Source organism: Engraulis encrasicolus, chromosome 2, assembly GCF_034702125.1.
Source record: "Engraulis encrasicolus isolate BLACKSEA-1 chromosome 2, IST_EnEncr_1.0, whole genome shotgun sequence".
Taxonomy (NCBI): domain Eukaryota; kingdom Metazoa; phylum Chordata; class Actinopteri; order Clupeiformes; family Engraulidae; genus Engraulis; species Engraulis encrasicolus.
Window position 1 is genome coordinate 49,252,710 of NC_085858.1, and position 24,566 is coordinate 49,277,275.

Below are 24,566 nucleotides of genomic sequence, written 5' to 3' on the forward strand. Positions count from 1 at the left end.
ATAAGCTTATTTTACACCTACCCTTGAGTTAAATAACAGGGTTTTACCGTTCTCCTGTACTTTGAACCGTTCTCTGGCTATGGCAGTGTAAATTTTACCTCCATGCTAGCAGTTAACATCGAGTCCTATGAGACCCGCTCGCGGCTAACTGGTCTCATAGGACTCAATGTTTACTGTTAGCTTGAAGGTAAAATGTGCACTGCCATAACTAGAAAACGGTTGGAAGTACAGGAGAAAGGTAAGAGTCTATTATTTAACTCAAGGGGAGGTGTAAAATAAGCTTATTTCCAAAAATGGGACAGTATCGCTTCAACTGAACGTTCATCATCTACATTTTTACATCCCCTAGGTGAGGGGTGTCAAACTCAAATTGACCGAGGGCCAAAATGAAAATATGAAGGGTTTATTTGCAAAACGGTGTATCTCCATTTTTTGACTTTTGCATTTTATTATTGGAAATGACTGTTCAGAGGTCCTATTACCTATGTGTGAATTCTTACCATTCAAATATTTTGGGAACACACTTTTTTGACCAATATAAAATGCATTTTGCAATGCAATTCAATGGAATGCTCAATACAAAAAAGGCAATTTCCCAACATTCTACAAAATGGAGATACATCGTTTTGCAAATAAACCCTTCATATGGAAAGGAGATTTATTTTTAATACATTTACTAAAATCGTTCAGGCACGCACTTAATACTCATAATTTAATTTCACACACACTGGCACATATTGTGTTGCATAGGAGTGTGAGCTGAGTCAGTGGCCTGGGCCCGCTCATACTACTGAGAAACACCAAATTTCATGTAATGAAATATAATGATGCATGAGGGCCAACTGTAATACACATTTGAAATGATCTCGCGGGCCAAATAAAATGACTTCGCGGGCCAGATTTGGCCCCCGGGCCTGAGTTTGACATCCCTGCCCTAGGTGTATCACACTTGCAATGGTGATGGTGACACTTGCTGATAGTCTGCCTTTCATGACTCAATAGTTATCATAAGACATCTACAGTATTTTTGTGCCTTTGTTACTGTAGCGACCAGTCCTGTGCCTTTGTCTTGTGCGGGATGTGGTGCGTGACGTGTGCAGCCACGGGGAGGTGGTACAATATGTTAGTGTCCGTCATCCATCCATCCATCCTCCTGGCACTCTTCACCATAGATAACAGCATTGCGTGTGGATAGGGGTGATGTGGGGGGGAAAGGGAGGCAGTACAATAGAATCAAGTTCTGTCCATGTCCATCTTCCACCCTGACACCGCCCACCCTCCTCTAGCATTCTATTGATGACAGCAGATTTGGGGCACGGATAGAGAGGATGCGGGGGAGAAAAGGGAGGTGGTACTGTCCGTCCATCATCCATCCATCCATCCATCCATCCATCCATCCTGACACCCCCGCCCCGTCCCCTGCCCTCCTCTTCAGCATCCGCTGTTCCGTCGTGCGTAGGCGAGCCCTCCCAGCTGGTACTCCATCTCCTGGAAGTGCATGGCCCCGACGGAGATGGCGGAGGGGCCCTTGTCCTTGAAGCCGGCCTTGCGGTAGAAAGGCACCAGGAAGCCCTCGCAGATGAGCAGGGCGCGCCGCAGGCCGGGCAGGCAGCGCAGGTACTGCAGGTAGCGCCACAGCACCACCGAGCCTTTGCCCTGCTGCCGACAGTGGCGGTGCACCGACAGCACGTGGATGTGGACCGTGGGCGTGCCGGGCACGTGGGTGCTCATGGCCTCCTAGGGTGGGGAGAGGGGGGCAAAAGAGAACACGCTTATTACGTCTTGAAGGTTGAGAGAAGTGCCGCACACTCTCGAGTTAAATAAACAAGTTTTTAATGAGACAACGTTTCGGCCTGTCGGCCTTCCTCAGGTCACACTGATTACATCTATCTGCTTTTTTCCTGTGTGTGTGCGTGTGTGAGTGGGTGCGTGCGTGCGTGTGAGTGTGTGTGGGTGTGCGCGATCATGTGTGATTTTTTTCTGTAAAGCGGCTTTGAGTACCAAGGAAATCGCCATATGAAACGGATCTATTATTATTATTATTATTATTATTATTATTATTATTATTATTATTATTATTATTATTATTATCATTATCATTATTATCATTATCATTATTATTATTATTGTTATTATTATTATTATCATTATTATTAATATTACATGGCTCGTCTGCGGTTCACTTCCCAACAATCGCACATCTGATCTTTCTAAATAGCTCAAGAGATCAAGAGCACTCCGCTCCGCTTTGCATCAGGGTCCTACATACAGTGTCTCTGTAGGTCACCAGTCCATGACAAGGACCTTCTGGCTAAATGTTATTATCTAACATAAACAGTGCCATTAGTGGGAGACTAACAAACTGTATGACTGTATGACATAAGACAGACAGGTATGACGACAATGATGCACCTGTCTTGTCTATCTGGTTGGCTCTCTGTCTGTCTGGGTGTCTGTCAAAGATAGATAGATAGATAGATAGATAGATAGATAGATAGATAGATAGATAGATAGATAGATAGATAGACAGACAGACAGACAGACAGACAGACAGACAGATAGAGGACTTATATGCAGACAGCTATACAGGCAGACTAATACACTTCACAGCTATAGGCAACTCTTCAAGCTATTAAGAGGCGTTACTAATACTCTTGCACAAACCCATTAATTGAAGTGAGTGTTGTTGACAAAGGCAGACAGTATAGACAGTGTCTAGCCCTCATACAATATCTGTCTCTAGCCCTGTGCAATATCTGAGATTTTACTACAGATCTGCTACAGGGAAGTCATTTTCGGAAATCTTGCAGCATAATTTCTGTGTTTTGCTAATTAGTAGGCCTACTAATTTCTAATTCATCACCAGCATTTATTATTTTTATTTTTTTTACTATGGTATATTTATTATTTTATATACTGTATGATGTTTTTATTTATTAATATTAGTATTCGGTATTTGGATTTCCTGTGTGATTTCCTGTGTGAGATCCAGTTCAGATATATGAGTGTACTTGATCAGATGTGTATAATAATGACAATGTAGATGTCTGTTTAAAGGACAGCATAATGGTGAGTGTTTGTGAGTGTGTTGTATGTCTGTTTAAAGGACAGCATAAAGGTGAGTGTGAGTGTGCCCTCCTCACCTGTGAGAGCTTCTCCTTGTCCCAGCCAGATCCGATGATGAAGGCCACCAGTTGCCCCTCCTCAAACCAGCCCATGGACAGCTCAGGACACTGTTCCAGAAATACCAGCACTTCGTCCAGAGTCAGAGGACATTTCCCCGATACAGACACAAACGCTGTGGAAAGGAAAGGGGGAGGAAAAGGGGTAAGATATAGTGTAGACAGGGCTGCTGACAGTTTAGGCCAGTGCTTGAAGTGATTTGATTTTCTTCATCAAAGTTCCTGCACTAATCTTTTCAGTACCTTGACCGGCATAAGGCACAGCTTAAAGCCGGATGCCTAATTGATTAAAATGCATTAAAATGCATTGAATTGCATCTAAGAAATGCACATTTTCTTGGGGGAGGACCCCCAAACCCGCCCACCAAAAATACGTCCTCCTTTTTGCTGTCACGGACATGGTCACTCTATTTGGTAAGGAATGTCGGAAAATTAAGGTTCCTGCACCTCTTTTTGGATGGTATTTTTGGACCATCAGGGTTCCTGCACCTCTTTTTTCCACTTCAAGCACTGGTTTAGGCCAGGCCTGAGACAAAGTCATGTGAAAAGGCCCACATTACATACAATGTAATGAGGACTTAATTCCTGCCCCCCCCCCCCCCCCCTTCCCTGGGCCCATGACACCTGGGACACTTGGGGATGCCTGGGACACGTGGTGTCCCAACTGGGATTTGGTGGACAAACAGGACGTTTACCATGACTCACTGTTCTGCTTTCAGTACACAAACAGTGGGATTATGTGCAAGAACGTACATGTTTACTGAGTTTGGCAACCCCCCCACATCCGCCCCACCCCCCGCCCCACGCCCCCGTGACACTCATCCCCAAGTGTTGCAGATAATCTCTAATTACTTACTTAGTCATTTCAGCACAATCTCAATATTACATTCAACTGCACATTTTCCGAATTTAGATTAAAAATTAAATTCCTAGTACTTCACTTGAAAGACTGGTAGCTGTAAAAAAAAAAATATGATGGATGGTTTTATCACCAAAAAAAACTAATTGTAGGAGACTTCCACAGTTTATGACAATAATGCACTTAATCTTATAGCATCAACGAACATTTGGAAGATAATGAGTGTGTAAAGAAATGTAATAGTTTCCTGTTACTACTAACATTTCTATCCATTCTTTAAAAATAAATATAATCTATCATTATAAACCATGAATATAAATCTTCCTCCCACTAAAAAAACTCCCACTTCCTGACTATGACTGTCAAAACTTGACCTCTTTACTTCACCTTCAGTCATGTTGACAAAATTATTTCCATTTCATACTGCAACCTCACACAGTAAGTGGGACATTGGCTGTGTTTAAATGATTGTTTTTATTCCAAATTTTCATTTAATTCCGAACAAACTTAATTCAGGTTCTGGAGGTGTATACGTGATGTTTTTTTAAGTGGAATTAAGTTTTATTCTGAATTAAATTGAATTAATTCTGAATGAAATGTCCGGTGTAAACTTACTGACTGAACACTTGCTTACCTTCTCTCTCGATTTCGAAGACACTGATGGCGTCCTGAGGGGTGAGGTTGCGGAACTCGCTGGCCGGGAGCGTGTGTCGCCTCTGCGTCCTGGGACTGGACACGCTGAGCGGCCTCTTGAGGAAGAACGGCTTCAGAAAGGGCGAGCTGCTCACCTGGTGAGTCATGGCCGCGGGCGACGAAGAACGAGCTTTCAGTCAACGACCTGTCTTGCCTCAACAACCTGTCGCGTCTCAACAAACGGTCTCTTGTGGTTTTCGTCGATCCTTTCTTGGTGTACTCGCACTACTTTACTTGTCGTACTCTAGGAGCCAACTCTCGGTCTGCTCTATAGGTCAACTAGGGAGCAACTCTAGCTCTGTTCTGTGAGGGTTCTCGTAGTTCTCTGCTAGTTAGGATGTCTCCTGCTTTGACTCTTCAGGCACACAGTAGAAGAACATGGACAACGCAGCCAGCGGTCTGGTGAAGCCTCTTCTCTGGACAACCTCCTTCAGCCGATGCTCTCAGGATTCAACTCTTCTGCTTCAGTTCTCTACCCTTTCATCTCTCTCTATCTCTCCTGCTCACTCTTTTCCATTTACCCTCCCCTTCTCCTTCTCTCTCTCTCTCTCTCTTTCTCTCTGCTCTCTCTATCTGGTTGATGGGTCTTTATCTCGGCTCTATCCTGCTCCTCAATACGGTGTGGGGGTGCGGGGTGCCCTTTATTGACCCTGCTTGTGATCTGTTAAAGTGGCCCATGCAGGCCCAGGGGGGATAACGCACAGCTTGTGCACGTGCGCACGCAGGCACCTCGCAAATCTCTCAAGGTGGCAGGTGACCACCAGCTCTGCTCCACGCCATCTCACCATGCTAATACCCACTTTAAACACACACGCATGCACACGCAGGCACACGCAGGCACGCACAGGCACGCACGCGCACACACGCACACACGCACACACGCACACACACACAAACACACGCGCACGTACGCACACATTAACCAACGTTCACATGCATGCACACACACACGTGCACAGTCACACACACGTGCACACACACGCACACACAAAACAAAGTACTGAGGTCACTTGCCACGCCAGGGAAAACAATTAACCCTTGGCACCCCACACCAATAGCCCAGTACCTGAATATACTGTATACTAAATTTACAGCTTTGATGTTGTTGTTGTGAGATGTTTCTGAGAGTTGTTGGATAAAATTACAGTTTTTGTGGGAAACCATGAAAGACTCATTTCGCGCAAGATTCTTCTAAATGATTTCCTTCTAAGTGCTGTTCTTAATCCACAACCCAGGTAATTAAAGGGTGAGCTGAGTTTCGATTAGTAGTATCTTGAACAATAGCAGAGTGTTTTTTATTATATCAAAAAACTGCTTTGTTGTTACTTTGTGGAACACAATTCATTTAGGCCTCTGTCTCCACATTGTCAATTTACAAAAGGAAAATCTCTGACTTACGGTCACTTTAAACACACCAAAGAACCAGGCTCATCGGGCTGGCAGTAAGAGCACATTCTCTCTTTTTTTAAAAGTATTTTTTGGGGCTTTAAGGCCCTTATTTATTACAGATAAGTGTGAGAGTAGGCAGGAAATGATTGTTCGTACTCGAACCGGGGTCCCTGTGGGAAATGTAAGCCCAAATGTGGGGTGCTTAGCACACTGCCCCCCAGAGCACATTCTCAACTCTCGTGATAGTCACATCATCACACCCCTTCATTGGCTTATTTCAGTGTGTTTAAAAATGCCTGCTCAAATAAATACTCCTCTTAAAACAGCCTACAGAAATGAAAGTATCCCTTTGTTGTAATAGGCTGAACTTCACATACTACTTCAACGTACATATTTCCACATGCAATAGACCACATAGCCTCACAATGTAGTGTACTAGTTGTAGAGAAGACTTCATTATCATAGTAGTAGCATTAGCATTGGTCCCTACCATTTTGCACAGCAAGGATTGATAAGAAGGGCTGTCATGGGTGCAGCATTTGCTCACTGTCTTTATATATGTATGCAAGCTTCCACACTCCTCTCAAGTCCCCCATGGCAGGGCTGGACTGGCCACCTGGCATAGCGGACCTTTCGCGGTGGGCCCTGCACCCTCGTGGGCCCCTATTTTCAGAAATATATATTTTTTTAATTACAACTTTTTTTTCCTTAAAATAGGGGCCCATCGGTATATCAATTCTGCGCCGCTAATTATGAGGGGCCCCTTTAAGCCAAAAGAGCCTGGGCCCTGTTTCTCCCCAGTCCAGCCCTGCCCCAAGGACATCTGGATAAGTCACCCTCCCGGCTCTCACAGAGAGAAGTGCAATCACAGCAGAGGCACACTCACATCAGAGATCATAGGCTTACCAGGAGAGAAAACATGGCCTCTTTCTTTCCTCACGACTGCGTCATCAGCAGCGTCAGACAACCTAGCGAAAGAGGGTGTTGAGTTGAGTTGGCCAGGATGGACAATTTAATGCAAGTGTGCCAAAATCTCCCATTCTAAGGCTTTAAACCTCTCTTATGTTCTCAGCACCTGCTCCAGAATCCCACCATCTGGTTTCATCTCGTTTCACACGTTTTCACTCTTTTTTCATCTCCTACACACAGCTAGATGGTACGCCTACCTCCACACACGCACACACACGCACACACACACACACACACACACACACACACACACACACACACACACACACACACACACACACACACACACACAGTCTCAGAGGTGTTCTGTGTTCTGCTCTCAATCCTTTCCTGCTGATGCTGATCATGGCTACTGCAAGCACAGAGGGAATGTGAACTGAGCTACTGATGTGACACACACAATATTCATTCTGACCACACATAGTAGGCTACCATGTAGAAGCCACTGGATAGGGCTCTAGAACTACAATGAAGTAGTAGGAAGCGTTTTATTATTATGTTCAATATCAAGTCCAAATCCTCCTAACCACCCTGCTAACATGGTACATTTTGTGACCTGCCCCGTGTGGCTCGCAGATTTGGTGCAGTTGGTTGGTCACTGACTGCATGTTTGAAAGGAATTGAAGTGTACTATTGGCCAACCGTATAACAACGGATTCTTTCATTAATGTTTTTTTTAGAAAATATCTGGTCATTATTTTTTTTAATCAGTGTGTAACTACGGGCTACACTCACTGAGTGAGGACGGCGGTAGGCTGCATGTAGCTCCCCGGGCCTTCAGTTGCTCATGGCGTTGTTCAACTCATCCACTTCGCCCTCTAGTGGTGTAGTAAAGATGTGTTGTAATATCTGCTCTGCAATGGACCTTCTCCCTACTGAACTTCACCAGAGGGAAAAGAAATGGCATTATATATAATAGTGTTATATGAGTCATTTCGAAGGCGGAAAAGCATCTTAAATTCCAATGCAATGTAACATAACCATTACAAGGTCACTCCGTTACAAGACCTCTATTCTCACAAGGCTGGTTCAAACAATGACTCAGTATACTCTTGTGAAAGGCTATTATAATGCAAACACACTCGACACTTCAAGCTAGCACCATGAAAAGTAAAACTGTGCACTTAATGTGGACATAACCTGTAAGTAAACTGGGTAAGTAATCTACGCGTATGCTTCACAGATGCCATCGTATCAAATGAGTAAACACCCTTTTCAAACGTGTGTGAGTGGGGTTACAATGATTTTAAAATGTTTTCAAAACGTTTTATACTATACTATATGAGTTTATACTGTACTATATAGTTCATTTTCAAAATATTCGCAAGGGACATAAAAAGTACCTTAATTGGAGAATCACACTAATGAAAACAATGGTACCAGTAACACCTTAAGACAAGTATTATCTTAATGCTTAAAAATAGCCTGCTCTGATTATACTAGAGCAAGTGGGTTATTCTGCAAATTTGGTCTAACCACTTTTATGGCACTGTTAAGAAATCTTACCTTTAAGTTCATGAGCAGGCTTGATTGTGCAAAAAATGAGCTTATCGCTCAATTGGTTGATCCAAGTCGTAGCTCTGTAAGATATATGTCTACTATCTGGGAACACTGGCATGAATGCCTTCACTAACTTCCTTTTATTGTATGTATTTTTTATTGTATTGTTGATGTGTGTATTGTAATGTGTCCAATGTGAGCCCTGAGCCTGTAATAAAGTTTATATATTATATATATATTAGAAATGCACTCAGAGAGTGCAGACCTCCGCCAAGGTAGCTGTTTGATAGAACATGTGACTATGTTAAACTCTATTTTTTCTAATTGTTTAAGTCTTTTTGTCTTCTTTTTGTGCCTTCTGCCTTCTTTTGCTGACAAAATGTGCCCTGTCCTGCAGTTCAATTTGCGGTCAGGCATCTAGATTCTTGGCTAGCAATGCTGAAGAATCTTTTTAATAAATATCCTGGTTCCAGTTTGTGATCCGGATCACTACAAAAATGAAACAACTTTTTCTTTAGGTCATTCCCAACAACTCCACAAAGTTTCATCCAAATCCATTCATGAGTTTTTGAGTTGTCCTGCTGACAAACAAACAGACAGACAGACAGACAGACAAACACACAAACAAACCAACACGACCGAAAATATAATCTCCTTGGCGGAGGTAATGACCTCTAAGAGTTCCAGTTGTTCTTTTTTAAATTAAAAATCTAATCTTTCAACTTATCTTTCTAATCTAATCTTGCTTGATACCCTCTATGTTCAACATGAATTTCTGTATTTAAGGCCAAGCTAATCTTGACTTCTGTAGTAAGCTGGGGCATTTTTAAAAAGGAGTTCACAAAGATACTACTGGCGACAGAGGTTAACAGGTATTGTAAATATATTTGAAATATAAAATGTTTGGGTTTGCAAAGCATGCTCTTTGTATGACAGTTGCTAATATGTAATGCTCAATTCTGACATTTTATTTCAAGCATACATGGAGCTCAAAACTCAAGTTCTACTTGTGGTTATTCCACTCATACAACTATGCTATAGCACACCGATCCCTTCCAATGTGAGTATGCCAAATTACATTCTTTAGATTAAAGGTAAAATTTGCAGTAACATGAACTTGCTACGACAAAATAATTCACATTTGTAACCATGTACATTTTAAAATCTCTTATTTTCAAACCAGGGTGCCACTACTACCGCATGTTCAGGTAATAATGTTGTCACTTATTACTCACCATTACTTTGATTACTTTTGAGCCTTGGCTGCTCTGAATGCTTGTGTTGACAGTGTTTGAAATGTTTCTGTTTACCTTAAGCTCCCAGAGCTGTCTATTTCTATGCTTCAAAACCATCTTCAATTAGTGGCAACGTCAACCCCATCCCTTTCTCGGCTGTCACTCTGAATGAAGGAGATGCATTCAACGGCTTCACTGGTATCTTCACCGCCCCAGTTCATGGAATCTACCAGTTTTTCTTCACAACCCAGAGTGGCAGAAATAACGCCAACAATGTCTGGTGGCTGAATGTCAATCAAGTGCCCAAAGTTTCATGTGCTTCTCAATTAAGCTCGGGGAACACTGTTGTTACCACATGCACTTACATGGGTGAGTTAGTAGAGAACGATGAGGTCACTGTGAGCGAAGCTTCAGGGTTTGCTTTTGCAATTGACAGCTCCCGCACTATTACCTTCTCTGGCTCCCTCCTGTTGCAGAAATCACTCTGAACTAAAACAGAGAAGATGGTTACAATTGTCTCAGTCAGAATCTGAAGGCATTTGAAGTAGATGTTACACATACGAGATCTCTACGTTTGAAAAAAAAAGGATGATGATGAAAAATGTATCTACTAAATAAATCAATCAACACAACTCATTGTTGCAGTTTTGCTCATTCTGTGATTCATGATCTTTCCTCTCCTGCACTATACAGGCAGGCTACTGTACTGTTTGCTTGCTGATGGGCGATACATCCAGAAGTATAGTTGGCATTTATTTAGAATGGCACAGAATCTAGCATCCTTTCCAAATTAGCCAGGCATATCCATATCCGCCAAGCCCCCACACTGGCTACATTCAAAAAGCTCCTGAAATCACATTCATTCATTGAGGACTATGGTCCTTAACCACCCTGCCGCCCAACTCCACCTCTACCCCCTCTTCTCTTCTCCCCTCTATTCCCTAGCCCCATCTTCTTTTGTAAAGCGACCTTGGGTTCCTTGAAAGGCGCTATATAAAAGTAAGTAATTGTAATTATTATTATTATTATTATTGTTATTATTATTATTATTATTATTATTATTATTATTATGTGCTAGTTATAGAGAAGACTTAATGATCATAGTACTATATTACTGCATTCCAGTGACACCAAATTCATAACAGGGACCATGTCTTGAGAGTTTACCAACAGACAACACAGTAAACATAAAGTAAGATATATTGCTGAAGCAGGTTGTAAGCAAGCATTATGTTGGAGTATACGTGGAGAGAGATCATATGTTGTAATTATTGCATAATGATCATCATGCTAACAGTTGTGCCTGGAGAATTCCAAACAAAGACCGACATTCTTAGTACAAATACTTGTTACAATGCTGTTGGGTGAGAAGACAATGTCCTTTGGTGACAGGTTTATATTCTGATAAGGTCTGGTTTCGTATTGTTTTCACCTGTGATATTACCACTAGAGGGAGCCCTGCACCATCACTTCTGAGATGACTAGTAGGCTACATAGGCTCTTCACATCTGGCTTTATCATCCCTTCCTAATACATTTGGGGTGGTAAAACTCGGCCTCTTCGCCTCAGGCATATACGTATTAGAAACACAACTGAGGTGGTGTGATTCATTACTTACTACAGTCGAGTGCCACATATTCCAATTGACTTGGTTTTACCTTTCACACTCATTCAGGTGATTGGCTGAGCCATGGAGTTAGGCTAATCCCACTGATTTTAGTAAGGTGAAAATGTTCCTCCTGGTATTCACTCCATCTGAAGATTAATGAGCTTGAATGAATTAGATGAATTATTAACTTTTCACCTTTCATATTTTATGTTATTGCTTCTTTATTTTCCTCCTTGATGATCTTAGTCATGGTGGTAGGTGTTTGTTGTCAAGGTGACCGCCTTAACAAGATAGTGCTGGGGGTATTCCCAGTTGGTTAATACTTGTTGACTTCCTTGAAACGAGTTTCTGCATGATTGAATGTGTGCCTTCATGTTCACCTTAGAATACTTCTGGCAATGTCAATGAATGACAAAAGTAAATGTGTGTGTCATTTTTACTTTTCTTTTCATTCTGTTCAAACATGGTGCAGGCCTATCACCATTTAGTCATGAGCAACCCTTCATTTTATTCACAAAATGTGCAGTTGGTTGTATTAGGGTAAATCTGGCCACTTTTTAAATGTGGAAAGATTCATGAAATAAAGATATGAAAATTAATAAGCAATTATAAATGTGTAGTTGTTTTCATAATATCACGTATAATCTACAACCCCCAACTCCTAAATCCATAAAAAGGCCAGCTTCTTGGTCCAAGGTTTGTAGATCAAGGAAAAAGGAAGAGAGAAAACATTTTTTCTTTATCAAGGCAGGCTAGTATGAAATGTCTTTTCAATATATTGATTTCATTCGAATAAAGTAGCCAATTGGAGCCATTTTTGGTCCCCTAGGGCAGTGGTTCCCAACCTATGGGTCGGGACCCCCCTTATGGGTCGCCAAAGATCCACAGGGGGTCGCGGAGCCCTCTTGATTTTAAGGGGTTTCGTTTTAAATATATATAGCCCATGTTGAATAAAAGACAAAGCATTTAACTAATACATGCATAGACGCAACAAATTGTAAGTGCTACATTAAACATTTATTCTATATTTGACCAAAGACAAATTGAGGAATAAAATAACTAAAATAAGTTTTCGCAGGAAACGGAGGGCATCTTGTGGCTCCGTCTCGTGCGGGCGCTCGCGTGGTTGGGTCACCAAAGCTTACAATAGTAAAAACATGGATCCCTTAAGAAAAAGGTTAAGAACCACTGCCCTAGGGGAAATTCTTTCTCTGCACTTTATCCCATTTGGACTAGTGAATCACATTGAAGTACACCCACTAGTCCGTAGCAGTGGGCTGCCTGCTGAGCGGCGCCCGGGGAGCAGTGTGGGGGTTAGGTGCCTTGCTCAAGGGCACTTCAGCCGTGGTCCAGTCGGGCATTGAACCGGGAACCCTTGGGTTGCCAGTCCAGTGCTCTAACCACTGAGCCACGACTGCCCCCAAAGACAATTAATCTTTCTAATCTAACCTTGTATGACTACTCTGACCCCACCTATTAAGAATTTCTGTAGGCCTATTTAAGGCCAAGCTAATCTTGACTTCTGTAGTCAGCTGGGGCATTTTTAAAAAGGAGTTCACAAAGATACTACTGGCGACAGAGGTTAACAGGTATTGTAAATATATTTGAAATATAAAATGTTTGGGTTTGCAAAGCATGCTCTTTGTATGACATTTGCTAATATGTAATGCTCAATTCTGACATTTTATTTCAAGCATACATGGAGATCAAAACTCAAGTTCTACTTGTGGTTATTCCACTCATACAACTATGCTATAGCACACCGATCCCTTCCAATGTGAGTATGCCAAATTACATTCTTCTTTAGATTAAAGGGAAAACTTGCAGTAACATGAACTTGCTACGACAAAATAATTCACATTTGTAACCATGTACATTTTAAAATCTCTTATTTTCAAACCAGGGTGCCACTACTACCGCATGTTCAGGTAATAATGTTGTCACTTATTACTCACCATTACTTTGATTACTTTTGAGCCTTGGCTGCTCTGAATGCTTGTGTTGACAGTGTTTGAAATGTTTCTGTTTACCTTAAGCTCCCAGAGCTGTCTATTTCTATGCTTCAAAACCATCTTCAATTAGTGGCAACGTCGACCCCATCCCTTTCTCGGCTGTCACTCTGAATGAAGGAGATGCATTCAACGGCTTCACTGGTATCTTCACCGCCCCAGTTCATGGAATCTACCAGTTTTTCTTCACAACCCAGAGCGGCAGAAATAACGGCAACAATGTCTGGTGGCTGAATGTCAATCAAGTGCCCAAAGTTTCATGTGCTTCTCAATTAAGCTCGGGGAACACTGTTGTTACCACATGCACTTACATGGGTGAGTTAGTAGAGAACGATGAGGTCACTGTGAGCTTCAGGGTTTGCTTTTGCAATTGACAGTTCCCGCACTATTACCTTCTCTGGCTCCCTCCTGTTGCAGAAATCACTCTGAACTAAAACAGAGAAGATGGTTACAATTGTCTCAGTCAGAATCTGAAGGCATTTGAAGTAGATGTTACACATCCGAGATCTCTACGTTTGGAAAAAAAAGAATGATGATGAAAAACAGCTTGTGTCACATTGCGAAATGTAGGCCTATCTACTAAATAAATCAATCAACACAACTCATTGTTGCAGTTTTGCTCATTCTGTGATTCATGATCTTTCCTCTCCTGCACTATACAGGCAGGCTACTGTACTGTTTGCTTGCTTATGGGCGATACATCCGGAAGTATAGTTGGCATTTATTTAGAATGGCACAGAATCTAGCATCCTTTCCAAATTAGCCAGGCATATCCATCCGCATCATTCCCTATGTTGTAATTATTGCATAATGATCATCATGCTAACAGTTGTGCCTGGAGAATTCCAAACAAAGACTGACATTCTTAGTACAAATACTTGCTACAATGCTGTTTTGTGAGAAGACAATGTCCTTTGGTGACATGTTTATATTCTGGTAAGGTCTGGTTTCGTATTGTTTTCACCTGTGATATTACCACTAGAGGGAGCCCTGCACCATCACTTCTGAGATGACTAGTAGGGCTACATAGGCTCTTCACATCTGGCTTTATCATCCCTTCCTAATACATTTGGGGTGGTAAAACTCGGCCTCTTCGCCTCAGGAACTCAGGCCTATCACCATTTAGTCATGAGCAACCCTTCATTTTATTCACAAAATGTGCAGTTGGTTGTATTAGGGTAAATCTGGCCACTTTTTAAATGTGGAAAGATTCATGAAATAAAGATATGAAAATTAATAAGCAATTATAAATGTGTAGTTGTTTTCATAATATCACGTATAATCTACAACCCCCAACTCCTAAATCCATAAAAAGGCCAGCTTCTTGGTCCAAGGTTTGTAGATCAAGGAAAAAGGAAGAGAGAAAACATTTTTTCTTTATCAAGGCAGGCTAGTATGAAATGTCTTTTCAATATATTGATTTCATTCGAATAAAGTAGCCAATTGGAGCCAATTTTGGTCCCCTAGGGCAGTGGTTCCCAACCTATGGGTCGGGACCCCCCTTATGGGTCGCCAAAGATCCACAGGGGGTCGCGGAGCCCTCTTGATTTTAAGGGGTTTCGTTTTAAATATATATAGCCCATGTTGAATAAAAGACAAAGCATTTAACTAATACATGCATAGACGCAACAAATTGTAAGTGCTACATTAAACATTTATTCTATATTTGACCAAAGACAAATTGAGGAATAAAATAACTAAAATAAGTTTTCGCAGGAAACGGAGGGCATCTTGTGGCTCCGTCTCGTGCGGGCGCTCGCGTGGTTGGGTCACCAAAGCTTACAATAGTAAAAACATGGATCCCTTAAGAAAAAGGTTAAGAACCACTGCCCTAGGGGAAATTCTTTCTCTGCATTTATCCCATTTGGACTAGTGAATCACATTGAAGTACACACACTAGTCCGTAGCAGTGGGCTGCCTGCTGAGCGCGGCCGGGGAGCAGTGTGGGGTTTGGGTGCCTTGCTCACGGGCACTTCAGTGGTCCGGATGGGCATTGAACCGGGAACCCTTGGGTTGCCAGTCCAGTGCTCTAACCACTGAGCCACGACTGCCCCCAAAGACAATTAATCTTTCTAATCTAACCTTGTATGACTACTCTGACCCCACCTATTAAGAATTTCTGTAGGCCTATTTAAGGCCAAGCTAATCTTGACTTCTGTAGTCAGCTGGGGCATTTTTAAAAAGGAGTTCACAAAGATACTACTGGCGACAGAGGTTAACAGGTATTGTAAATATATTTGAAATATAAAATGTTTGGGTTTGCAAAGCATGCTCTTTGTATGACATTTGCTAATATGTAATGCTCAATTCTGACATTTTATTTCAAGCATACATGGAGATCAAAACTCAAGTTCTACTTGTGGTTATTCCACTCATACAACTATGCTATAGCACACCGATCCCTTCCAATGTGAGTATGCCAAATTACATTCTTCTTTAGATTAAAGGGAAAACTTGCAGTAACATGAACTTGCTACGACAAAATAATTCACATTTGTAACCATGTACATTTTAAAATCTCTTATTTTCAAACCAGGGTGCCACTACTACCGCATGTTCAGGTAATAATGTTGTCACTTATTACTCACCATTACTTTGATTACTTTTGAGCCTTGGCTGCTCTGAATGCTTGTGTTGACAGTGTTTGAAACGTTTCTGTTTACCTTAAGGTCCCAGAGCTGTCTATTTCTATGCTTCAAAACCATCTTCAATTAGTGGCAACGTCAACCCCATCCCTTTCTCGGCTGTCACTCTGAATGAAGGAGATGCATTCAACGGCTTCACTGGTATCTTCACCGCCCCAGTTCATGGAATCTACCAGTTTTTCTTCACAACCCAGAGCGGCAGAAATAACGGCAACAATGTCTGGTGGCTGAATGTCAATCAAGTGCCCAAAGTTTCATGTGCTTCTCAATTAAGCTCGGGGAACACTGTTGTTACCACATGCACTTACATGGGTGAGTTAGTAGAGAACGATGAGGTCACTGTGAGCGAAGCTTCAGGGTTTGCTTTTGCAATTGACAGCTCCCGCACTATTACCTTCTCTGGCTCCCTCCTGTTGCAGAAATCACTCTGAACTAAAACAGAGAAGATGGTTACAATTGTCTCAGTCAGAATCTGAAGGCATTTGAAGTAGATGTTACACATACGAGATCTCTACGTTTGAAAAAAAAAGGATGATGATGAAAAACAGCTTGTGTCACATTGCGAAATGTAGGCCTATCTACTAAATAAATCAATCAACACAACTCATTGTTGCAGTTTTGCTCATTCTGTGATTCATGATCTTTCCTCTCCTGCACTATACAGGCAGGCTACTGTACTGTTTGCTTGCTTATGGGCGATACATCCAGAAGTTATAGTTGGCATCTATTTAGAATGGCACAGAATCTAGCATCCTTTCCAAATTAGCCAGGCATATCCATATCCGCATCATTCCCTATGTTGCATAATGATCATCATGCTAACAGTTGTGCCTGGAGAATTCCAAACAAAGACTGACATTCTTAGTACAAATACTTGCTACAATGCTGTTTTGTGAGAAGACAATGTCCTTTGGTGACATGTTTATATTCTGGTAAGGTCTGGTTTCGTATTGTTTTCACCTGTGATATTACCACTAGAGGGAGCCCTGCACCATCACTTTTGAGATGACTAGTAGCCCTACATAGGCTCTTCACATCTGGCTTTATCACCCCTTCCTAATACATTTGGGGTGGTAAAACTCAGCCTCTTCGCCTCAGGAACTCAGGCCTATCTCCATTTAGTCATGAGCAACCCTTCATTGTATTCACAAAATGTGCAGTTGGGTGCATTAGGGTAAATCTGGCCACTTTTTAAATGTGGAAAGATTCATGAAATAAAGATATGAAAATTAATAAGCAATTATAAATGTGTAGTTGTTTTCATAATATCACGTATATATAATCTACAACCCCCAACTCCTAAATCCATAAAAAGGTCAGCTTCTTTGTCCAAGGTTTGTAGATTACAGAAAAAGGAAAAGAGAAAAGAGTGTTTCTTTATCAAGGCAGGCTAGTATGAAATGTCTTTTCAATATATTGATTTCATTTGAATAAAGACAATTAATCTTTCTAATCTAAGCTTGTATGACTACTCTGACCCCACCTATTAACAATTTCTGTAGGCCTATTTAAGGCCAAGCTAATCTTGACTTCTGTAGTCAGCTGGGGCATTTTTAAAAAGGAGTTCACAAAGATACTACTGGCGACAGAGGTTAACAGGTATTGTAAATATATTTGAAATATAAAATGTTTGGGTTTGCAAAGCATGCTCTTTGTATGACAGTTGCTAATATGTAATGCTCAATTCTGACATTTTATTTCAAGCATACATGGAGCTCAAAACTCAAGTTCTACTTGTGGTTATTCCACTCATACAACTATGCTATAGCACACCGATCCCTTCCAATGTGAGTATGCCAAATTACATTCTTCTTTAGATTAAAGGTAAAATTTGCAGTAACATGAACTTGCTACGACAAAATAATTCACATTTGTAACCATGTACATTTTAAAATCTCCTATTTTCAAACCAGGGTGCCACTACTACCGCATGTTCAGGTAATAATGTTGTCACTTATTACTCACCATTACTTTGATTACTTTTGAGCCTTGGCTGCTCTGAATGCTTGTGTTGACAGTGTTTGAAACGTTTCTGTTTACCTTAAGGTCCCAGAGCTGTCTATTTCTATGCTTCAAAACCATCTTCAATTAGTGGCAACGTCGACCCCATCCCTTTCTCGGCTGTCACTCTGAATGAAGGAGATGCATTCAACGGCTTCACTGGTATCTTCACCGCCCCAGTTCATGGAATCTACCAGTTTTTCTTCACAACCCAGAGTGGCAGAAATAACGCCAACAATGTCTGGTGGCTGAATGTCAATCAAGTGCCCAAAGTTTCATGTGCTTCTCAATTAAGCTCGGAGAACACTGTTGCTACCACATGCACTTACATGGGTGAGTTAGTAGAGAACGATGAGGTCACTGTGAGCGAAGCTTCAGGGTATGCTTGGGCAATTGACAGCTCCCGCACTATTACCTTCTCTGGCTCCCTCCTGGTGCAGAAATCACTCTGAACTAAAACAGAGAAGATGGCTACAACTGTCTCAGTCAGAATCTGAAGGCATTTGAAGTAGATGTTACTATACGAGATCCCTACGTTTGAAAAAAAGAATGATGATGAAAAACAGTTTGTGTCACATTGTGAAATGTAGGCCTATGTACTAAATAAATCAATCAACACAACTCATTGTTGCAGTTTTGCTCATTCTGTGATTCATGATCTTTCCTCTCCTGCTCTATAGGCTATGGCAGGCTACTGTAGGCCTACTGTTTGCTTGCTGCTGGGCTATACATCCGGAAGTATAGTTGGCATCTATTTAGAATGGCACAGAATCTAGCATCCTTTCCAAATTAGCCAGGCATATCCATATCCGCATCATTCCCTATGTTGCATAATGATCATCATGCTAACAGTTGTGCCTGGAGAATTCCAAACAAAGACCAACATTCTTAGTACAAATACTTGTTACAATGCTGTTGGGTGAGAAGACAAGACAATGTCCTTTGGTGACAGGTTTATATTCTGGTAAGGTCTGGTTTCGTATTGTTTTCACCTGTGATATTACCACTAGAGGGAGCCCTGCACCATCACTTCTGAGATGTAGTACAGATGTAGTACATAGGCTCTTCACATCTGGCTTTATCATCCCTTCCTAATACATTTGGGGTGGTAAAACCTCTTCGCCTCAGGCATATACTTATTAGAAACACAACTGAGATGGTGTGATTCATTACTTACTACAGTCGAGTGCCACATATTCCAATTGACTTGGTTTTATCTTTCACACTATTCAGGTGATTGGCTGAGCCTGAGTTAGGCTAACTGATTTTAGTTCCTCCTGGTATTCACTCCATCTGAAGATTAATGAACTTGAATGAATTAGATGAATTATTAACTTTTCACTGATTTTAGTTCCTCCTGGTATTCACTCCATCTGAAGATTAATGAGCTTGAATGAATTAGATGAATTATTAACTTTTCACCTTTCATATTTTATGTTATTGCTTCTTTATTTTCCTCCTTGATGATCTTAGTCATGGTGGTAGGTGTTTGTTGTAGGCCTACCACCATAGGCCTAGTCATGAGCAACCCTTCATTGTATTCACAAAATGTGCAGTTGGGTGCATTAGGGTAAATCTGGCCACTTTTTAAATGTGGAAAGATTCATGAAATAAAGATATGAAAATTAATAAGCAATTATAAATGTGTAGTTGTTTTCATAATATCACGTATAATCTACAACCCCCAACTCTTTTGAAGTTGGGACTAGGTACATCTCAAAGCATCTGATTCCAACAACAGAACAGTGCAAAGAAAACATATCAGCTGTCAAACGGTCAAAAATGTTTGTTTTGGGGGATATTCATGAATATGAAAAAAACAAGACATCTCAAAAGAGTTGGGATGGGGGCAATGAAAGGAAGCAAATGTTGAAGAGAGGACTAAAAACAAAACAAAGGACAACACTTGCTAGTTCATTAAGCAACAAGATCATTGTTGGGTTGGTTGCATTATTATATAAAAATAGTGTTAATTTGTTAATTCCTGTCTTGGATATGATTTCAGCAGCTCAAATGGTATGTGTATTCTTCATTGTGTTTTGTAATGTTTTCCTTTCGTGCTTAAAATGTGTCAGGTAGCCTATTGACCACAAGCCGGTCATGTTATCACCTAGTTGTCCATATGATGGAATTACATTGTAGTTCCCAACCTTTTTCTTCAGGGACCCATATTTTTACCATTGTAAGCTTTGGTGACCCAACCGCGCGAGCGCCCGTGCGAGAGGGAGTCACATGATACTCTGTTTCCTGCGAAAACTCCTTTTAGTTATCATTTTATTCCTCAATTCGTCTTCAGTCAAATATAGAAGAAATGTTTAATGTAGCACTTACATTTTGTTGCGTCTACAAAAGTGCAAAATGCCACCTTCAACTGTATGGAAATATTCTAGAAATAATCAGCCAAAGATGAAAAAATAAAATAGTCTTATTAACGATGCACTGTACATAATATAAGCAGTATATATACGTATAAAATATGACAAGTTCAATGAATTTCACTTGTGAATTTGAAGGTTAAAAAAAAGTTGTATTCTACAGCTTTCATGGGTCATTGGTGATTTTATTGCCTATTGTTCTTTAGGCCTATAACAAGACAGAAAGCTTGCACCATTTTCTTTTCTTTAAATATAAATAAACAATTAACATACAGAAAAAACAGTACACGTAAAGTTGGGATAAAGGGGCATTTTGGAAGCTTTAAAAACATTAATAGGAAACTTTCTGATGATGTACTTCACATACTTGCTCTTGGAATCCCAATGGGTTCAAAATCTTCCCAAGTATTGAACATTTCTTGTTTAATAACTTATTTATGGGAATATATTTAAACAGATCAGCAATCCCTTGCTACCAACAACTTTGTACTTTGTATTCTTTACCAGTCAATACATAAATAACTTTATAAATAAAGCAACAACATGCAGCCCCCCATAGATGTCACCCCTGTGTTGCTGTGCAGACGGTTTACACAGACACATACGGGTTCACCCTGTCCCAAGACTGCATGTCATAGTAAACACCCTCAACAAGACTGACACTAGTAGGCACTGTGACAGGTACCGCCTGCATCTCCTCTCGCATATAGTTCCAGTAATGCTGCTGCTGCTGCTGCTGCTGATCTGCAAGCAGAGTGAGCTCCCCGTAGTACTGTTGCGGGGTGCCGGAGATCTGCACTCCGTACAGCTGCTGTTGATGCTGGTGGTGATAGACAGCCGGGTACTCGGCCATGGCCACTGGGCTGACCTCCACCATGGGGCTGACCTCTGCTGGGCTGGCCACATACCAGTTCGCACCATGGCCCGCCACCTGCCAGCCCTGCTGCTGCTGGGGCTGGGGCTGCTGCTGCTGGGGCTGCTGGAAGTCCTCCATCTCCTTGCTGAGCGAATGCAGAGCAGCGTTCAGTTCCAGGTCATCGTAGGCCTGCCTCCGCCTGTCATCATCGCAGGTGTCTGAAGATGCCCAAGGGGCTAAAGCAGCCGGCGTTGTTGTTGTTGTTGTTGTCTCCTGTGTACCGAGCGGAGATTTCTCAACCTTTGTTTGGCTTTTACTGGGTTTTCTGGGATTGCGCTTCCATATGTACCCCATTCCCCGGGATTCTTGGGCATTCGGTAAAGATTTGCTCAGTTTTGGGGCCGTGCCGTATACAGGAGCTCGTCTGCGCTTGAAGGTGCCGTTGGCGAACATGTCAGCGTGTTCGGGATCAAGCTGCCAGAAGCCTCCTTTTCCTGGCTCATCATCCATCTGCCTTGGCACCTTCATGAAACACTTGTTCAGGGAGAGGTTGTGCCGAATGGAATTCTGAAATGACAATGTTTTGTTATGTGAAAGAGGCAGAGATAAAAAATAACTACACTTGGACCCAAAGTCACTTAAAAGCATTATAGAACTTATTGGAAAATTCATGTTGGTTTACTGTAGGGCCTGTGTATTGCTGATTTTTGCCCCTCTGTGGTGATCTGCCCAATGTCTGACTTTATGCAATTGTGTGCTATGGTATTTGTTAAATCTGTTATGCAATGTGTATTACAAGTTGTGTATGCTTCTGGACACCTTCATTTCCTTTGGAATCAATACAGCTACCTTACTCTGCCACGACACTAAATTAGAGAAATGTGTTTTTATATGATGTGGGTAGGGCTAACTGTTCATACCACATAAACCCATCAGATCAATCTTTAGCCAGATCTATATGTACCTCCAATGAAGCTGATGTTATCAGCATATAAAGTTCAAGTTCAAGTTTATTATAGCCAAATCTTTTTGTGAGAGCCCGCACACCTCAAAGGTTTCTTTTTCAGCAGGTGCAGCTTTTCAAGGTTCTTCAGTCTTCAGTTCACACTAAGGAAGAGCGCGACACTGCTTCTTCACAGTTCACCACTTTTTTAGTTTTTCTTTGGTGCTAAATTATAGCCAAATCAACAGTATAACATACAGTACAGTTGCTATGAATGTATTTTGGTGTGCTCAAAAATTTAACAACACATAAAGCAATGGATGGTATAGAGTAGTTCATAACATTAGTAATATTATGAACTACTCTAGGCCTACAGGGCTGGGATGGCCATCTGGCATAGCAGGCATTTCCCGGTGGACCCTGCTCCCTCATTTTTTTTCCAACATTCCTGAAAATAAGGGCCCATGAGGGTGTGAGGCCCACCGATGAGTGCGCTGCTAATTATGAGGGGCCCCTTTTAGCAAAAAGTGCCCGGCCCTATTTCTCCCCCAGTCCAGCCCTGGGCCTATACGAGTTTGCATTTAAGCACCCATCATAGTGGTAACAGCTATAAGCCTACAGTTCCACATAATCCACACCATAAATCTCTGGTGTAGGCTATGAGAATATGAAAAGCTTGAATACACTTACATGTTTTCTTTTCTTTCTTATGTTAAACAGCCATTTGGCTATTTAAATAATATGCTTATGCATGTCTGTGTGAATGTCAGTTTCCTGTAAGATCTATGTAACAGTAACAAAGTATTCTGATCTTATGTAATGACCACTGACCTGCCAGCTTGGGTCTGCATGCCTGTAATAGCAGAAGTTCTCAGAGATCCAGTTGTAAATAGTCGAGAGGGTGACTTTTCCATCTCTGCTTTCTTGCATGGCCATGAAGATGAGCGAGACATAAGAGTATGGCGGTTTTGCGCTTTGGTTGGTCTTGTAGTCAATCTTCCCACTCCTTCTATCAGCTAGGGAGAAGCTTGGGGAATCACCTGGGCTCTCCATCTGCAGGGGTGAGCAGCTGTTGCTACTTGGGGTAGAACACGCTGTCCCTGGAGACGAGCTAGTGGCAGTGGGGCTGGCCGGCGACTCCCCGGTACCCTGAGGCTGCACATGGACCAGCTGTTGTTGTTTACATCCGGAGCCGGTGGCATTTTCTGCATCAGAACCGGGGATGGAAAAGCCCTGTAGCCACTGCAGACTAGTTAGACTGTCATCCTTGTGCGTCGGGTTGGCACTCATCTCCTCCTGGTGAAGCATCATCCATTTCGTCTTGAACTTGGTGGCCATGACGTAGCTTTGGCTTTTAAGTGGCAAATGGACAAAAGCGTTGAAAACTATTGTTAGCCTACATTTCCTCAGAAAGTCTGAAGTCTACCAAAATGTCAACAAGGGCAAAACCTCCTTAGCCTACTTACCTCTGGATATCCGTAGTCAATTAGCAGTAGTTACTTCTAGTTGAACACAGTGACTGGGCTGATGTTGGGGCTGATATTCTGTTCGATGCTAGGCAACGGTTCACCGTTACTTTGGAATTAAAGTTTGCTTGTGTCTTCGAATGGTTGTTGAACTAAATAAGTGCTGAAGTATTCTGATGTCCCTATTCTGGAACAGGACAGAAAAACAAACAAAACGGTCTGTAGCCTAGTCACCACTGCACAGAGAAAACATTCAGGACAAAATTTATAACAGAACGCCTGATCGCTAGGCTCCATGGTAACCAAGCCAGGGGTGCTTCTAACAAGAGTAGAGAGATACAAAGATTCCGGAAACAAGCCCTTTCCCGGTGTAGGAAACGACTAATGTTTAATAAAGGTAGCTGCTAATTTACCGGTAAAAAATATTGTTAAAGTCTGGCCTAGCCAGTCATCCGGACAGCATTCTCTGTGAACTGAACACTTGCAGCAGTAAACAGTGGTTTTCTAGCAAAAGTTTAGGTTATTATTATGACTAAATTCACACAATGTATAACGTGTCGTTTATTTAAGCAACGTGTGAAACATTCACTTACATTAGTTGATTAGAAATGTCGCTACCCCCTTCGAAAATAATTTAAAAAGAGGCAATTAACTTCCATTACATGTAGCTCATCTTCTGAACAGTGTGCGGCGAGCGCGCGCTTTCCAAGTAACAGCCTCGTGCGACATCTAGTGGTGACTAGTGAGTTAGTCCTGGACACGTGTTCCATGCTTCAGATGAAAAAAAAAGCTTTTAGAACTTATCACCCTTTCCATAATTAGGTTATTGGCAAAT

General features: G+C 41.7%; 2 protein-coding genes and 4 long non-coding RNA genes across 6 annotated transcripts; 4 read left to right on the plus strand and 2 right to left on the minus strand.

Annotated features, from left to right (window-relative positions):
* Positions 1–1,431: 1,431 nt before the first annotated feature.
* aanat2 (arylalkylamine N-acetyltransferase 2) lies at positions 1,432–4,841 on the minus strand. Its single transcript, XM_063216447.1, has 3 exons — positions 4,676–4,841; positions 3,144–3,298; positions 1,432–1,737 (listed from the first exon to the last, which is right to left on the minus strand). The coding sequence occupies exons 1-3, from the start codon at positions 4,839–4,841 to the stop codon at positions 1,432–1,434; spliced, it is 627 nt and encodes a 208-aa protein (XP_063072517.1).
* Positions 4,842–9,406: 4,565 nt separating this feature from the next.
* LOC134463235 (uncharacterized) lies at positions 9,407–10,450 on the plus strand. The gene is made up of 4 exons (XR_010037688.1): positions 9,407–9,464; positions 9,570–9,652; positions 9,776–9,800; positions 9,909–10,450. It is a non-coding gene; the product is annotated as an uncharacterized LOC134463235 (long non-coding RNA).
* A 2,526-nt stretch (positions 10,451–12,976) lies between these two features.
* On the plus strand, positions 12,977–13,787 carry LOC134463242 (uncharacterized). Its single transcript, XR_010037692.1, has 4 exons — positions 12,977–13,025; positions 13,131–13,213; positions 13,340–13,364; positions 13,473–13,787. It is a non-coding gene; the product is annotated as an uncharacterized LOC134463242 (long non-coding RNA).
* Positions 13,788–15,614: 1,827 nt separating this feature from the next.
* Positions 15,615–16,655, plus strand: LOC134463249 (uncharacterized). Its single transcript, XR_010037696.1, has 4 exons — positions 15,615–15,667; positions 15,773–15,855; positions 15,982–16,006; positions 16,115–16,655. It is a non-coding gene; the product is annotated as an uncharacterized LOC134463249 (long non-coding RNA).
* A 942-nt stretch (positions 16,656–17,597) lies between these two features.
* On the plus strand, positions 17,598–18,702 carry LOC134463255 (uncharacterized). The gene is made up of 4 exons (XR_010037698.1): positions 17,598–17,689; positions 17,795–17,877; positions 18,004–18,028; positions 18,137–18,702. It is a non-coding gene; the product is annotated as an uncharacterized LOC134463255 (long non-coding RNA).
* Positions 18,703–20,382: 1,680 nt separating this feature from the next.
* Positions 20,383–24,410, minus strand: LOC134463262 (forkhead box protein J1-B-like). The gene is made up of 4 exons (XM_063216476.1): positions 24,325–24,410; positions 23,732–23,918; positions 23,097–23,616; positions 20,383–21,889 (listed from the first exon to the last, which is right to left on the minus strand). The coding sequence occupies exons 3-4, from the start codon at positions 23,601–23,603 to the stop codon at positions 21,056–21,058; spliced, it is 1,341 nt and encodes a 446-aa protein (XP_063072546.1). The 5' UTR covers positions 23,604–23,616; positions 23,732–23,918; positions 24,325–24,410; the 3' UTR covers positions 20,383–21,055.
* Between the last annotated feature and the right edge of the window lie 156 nt (positions 24,411–24,566).